The following is a 3,393-nucleotide window of genomic DNA, read 5'->3' on the forward strand; positions in this document are numbered from 1 at the left end:
CCCGCCCCTCCCTCCCGCACGTGACCCCCACTCGCTGCTTCTCGGTTCCGTTCGGTGTGACCGGAGCGCCCTGAGTCCCGGGCTTTTTATTCCAGAGACACGACGTGCGAAATATCCACTGACGCAGCGATTGCCCGCAAAAGCCTATGCGTTAAATCCCAGAAGGAAAGCCGCTGCGGCAGCGTTAACCCAGCTAGATCAGGCGGTACGTGTGGAGACGTTCCTGTGTTTGAAGCGATTTTAAACTTTACCGTGAAAGCAGCATCACTGCGTTTATGTGCACACAGGGCGGTACGAGACGGGAGAAGCTGCTGGAGAAACCTACAGCGAGTAGTTCTAATAGTATTAGTGTGTATTGCTTATCAATGAGTGCTGCTGCTGCTGCTGCTGCTGCTGCTGCTGGGGAGCCTTCCACGGTACCTTCCAGGTTTTCTGGTTCCTTTTTCTCCTGATTTTGTACACCCTTCAGCCAATCTGAAGCACGGCTGGGTTGTAAGCATAATGACAACATACATTAAGATGGTAATTACCCCATAACCATATGATGCTGCACCCCACACATTTTTTTCCAAGACATACACAGTAAGTAAAATCCTCTGGCAAAAAATACATGTAATAAATACACCAACAGATCCCAGATGTCACCACCTCACCAGGTACTTACAGCCTGTCAGTGCTGTGCAATGTAAGCAAATAGATTTCATTCATAGAGGTCTCGATTACAAATGTAACAGTATTTTGTTAATCTTTCCCTCCCTTGATATTTCAAGATGTTTCATGGAACTTGCCCCACACTCTACGGGCTGGAGCATCAAATGGATGAACATGCTTTATTTATTTTATTACCACAGTAAAAAGCATCAATGGAAATGTTCCTGCTAAACAATTATAAGCTTCTTTCATATAAAACCTTGTCAGAATCTGGGGGACAGACAGACCCTGTAGCATCCAGAAAAGGAGCAGTTTTTCAATTTGATAAGCCTTTTATATGTTTTTTTTTACATTCTTATCAAAAGTAGGAAGTTACTACCATTTCTTCCTTTTTTAAAATATATTTTTAACTTAGTAAGCCTACTGGTGTGTGAAATACAGAATTTATCATCAATAAATTTAAGTAACTTCTTTTCTTAAAAATATTTTTTTAAAAGGCTAACTTGTTAGTGTTATTAATTAAAGCTAAAAACTATTTTGTAATTCATGATGCTTTGAAAATGTAATAATGTATGTAATGGTAACAGTACAATAAGAGATTAACTTGGATTTTTCTGCTGTGGAACTCTGGGGTGAGACACTGAAAAAGTGCACAAAGGAGTCAAATAATTAGTGATCCATCTTCAGAAGTTTTGTTCTTTTTGTATGTAGCACAGCTCCAACAGTGGAACATCTGACGTTCTGCTTTCAGGCACCTCTCAAATGCCTGTTTGACTTCTCAGTGAGATTAAGAACAAACATATTTACTGATAATTAATTTCTCCTGAGAGCACCAGTGCCATCTTTAGCTACATTTCTTCTACTGGCCTTCATAAAAATAAGTTGTTAGACTGTAAATTTGGTCTTCTATTTTTATTCAGTTTAAATAGCATCAGTTGTGATTTTCTGCCTGACTTTTCTTATTATGTAACTTATACAATGTATGTTTTACTTTATAGTTGGTAGTGACACTTAAGCCACCCTTTAATTACAAAGGAAGAAGCTGTTTGAAAGTTACTGAGACAAGACCCAAAGGGCTACACAGCTTTTCTGTCTGTGTAAAGCAGCTGGTTAAGGAGCAGCTGCTCGTGCACAAGGTCGTGGTTACGCCCCGTGCCCGGCGCCCCAGGCCTGCCCACCTGGCTACACCTGCAGGTCGGTGGGGACGCGCCTGTTGCTGCCGCTGCTCGACGGGGACGGCTGCCTGGACACAGAGAAAGGTTTAGGATTATCACCATTTCTGCTTTGTTTAGATTCTGAGCTCACCTCCCATGTAGAGTCTGGAGAGTCTGGGCGCCTGGAATTGTTGGTGTCAGCATTGTAAGGAGGTTGGGCTTTGTTTGCACTGAGACTGCTTTGCACTCTGTCACTGTTCTCAGGAAGAGAACTTGTTGAAGCTCCTGCACTCTCAATTATTGCTGAGCAGTTCCAAGATGAACTGATTCCATGTTGTCTTCTGAAACCAGTATTAGGAGAAGCTGTTTCAGGTTGCAGTGGGGGATGAGATGGCATTTCAGCCAAGGTTCTCAGGCAAATACTCGAGGCTGTATCTGCATTCTCAGTGCCAGTGAAGCATTTTTTCTTTGCATCTTTTTCAGCATCGTGCACTTCAGTCCCAAGCTTGCCAAGCAAGCCTTCATAATTATTTGTACTAATATTTTGAGTCTGATTGTCCAGAGCATTTGTAGCTGCCCTCTTCTTTGGTGATTTATCTTCCTGGTTGCCATGGGTGAAATTGCTGCTGCTTTCTGTGCAGTTATTTTTTCCAGACTGAAACATGGGAGGAGAATTCAGAACCGGGTGGGCAGCTGTGTCAGTTTGCTTTTCCATTAAAAAGGTATAACTTGTAAGTGCAGAAGGAAGAGTTTTTTGAGGGGTGGTGGATATTCCCAAAGAGGAGCGTGGTATGTCAGAGTACTTTTTAGATTTGTTTACATAGCAATTGTCAAGATCGTCCTTGTTTTTATGCTGCCCACAGAGTCCCATTTTAATTTTCCGGAATCCCAGGTGGATAATTTCCAGAATATTTAAAAGCAATGATACAGTTGCTATTGATTGCATGAATAATATGAACACGGTCTTTTCTGTTGGTCTAGATACAAAGCAGTCAACTGTGTTTGGACATGGTTCTCTCTGACATTTATAAAGGGGATCTAGATGGAAGCCATAAAGAAGATACTGCCCAATCATAAAACCGACTTCTACTGCAGATCTTGTGAAAATATGTACCACGTAAGTGCAGAGCAATGAGCCTCTCAGGGGTGCTTTGTTCAGCTTCCTTTGGTCCAGCTGCCGGAGTTCTCTCTCCAGCCTTTTCCGATTTTCAGTCATTTCTAATTCAGTGCTTTCAAGTTCCACCCTTACCTGAGCTTTCTTTTTCTGCCTCTCCTTTTCCAAGGCTCTTAGTCTGTATAAGGCATGACCCATATAGACCAAGGAAGGGGAAGACACAAATATGACTTGCAAGACCCAGTATCTTATGAGAGAGATGGGAAAGGCCTCATCATAGCACACATTTCTGCAACCAGGTTGTTCAGTATTGCAGATAAATTCTGATTGTTCATCATTCCAAACATCCTCAGTTGCCACCCCCAGGACAAGCATTCGAAATATGAAAAGGATCGTTAGCCAAATCTTTCCAATAATAGTGGAGTGAATGTGGACCTCCTCTAAAATGCCTCCAAGGAAATTCCAGTCTCCCAT

The 3,393-nt window shown here is 42.3% G+C and overlaps 1 protein-coding gene across 1 annotated transcript; it reads right to left on the minus strand.

Annotated features, from left to right (window-relative positions):
* Nucleotides 1-1,833: 1,833 nt before the first annotated feature.
* GJA9 (gap junction protein, alpha 9, 59kDa) lies at nt 1,834-3,393 on the minus strand. Its single transcript, XM_009996687.1, has one exon. It carries the CDS (start codon nt 3,391-3,393, stop codon nt 1,834-1,836), a length of 1,560 nt encoding a protein of 519 aa, XP_009994989.1.

Source organism: Chaetura pelagica, unplaced genomic scaffold (genome assembly GCF_000747805.2).
Source record: "Chaetura pelagica isolate M959 unplaced genomic scaffold, ChaPel_1.0 scaffold1064, whole genome shotgun sequence".
In the NCBI taxonomy this organism is placed as follows: Eukaryota; Metazoa; Chordata; class Aves; order Apodiformes; family Apodidae; genus Chaetura; species Chaetura pelagica.

What these genes read in the sequence shown, in the direction of transcription:
- GJA9 (XM_009996687.1), bottom strand. Translation starts at nt 3,393, where the DNA reads ATGGGAGACTGGAATTTCCTTGGAGGCATTTTAGAGGAGGTCCACATT.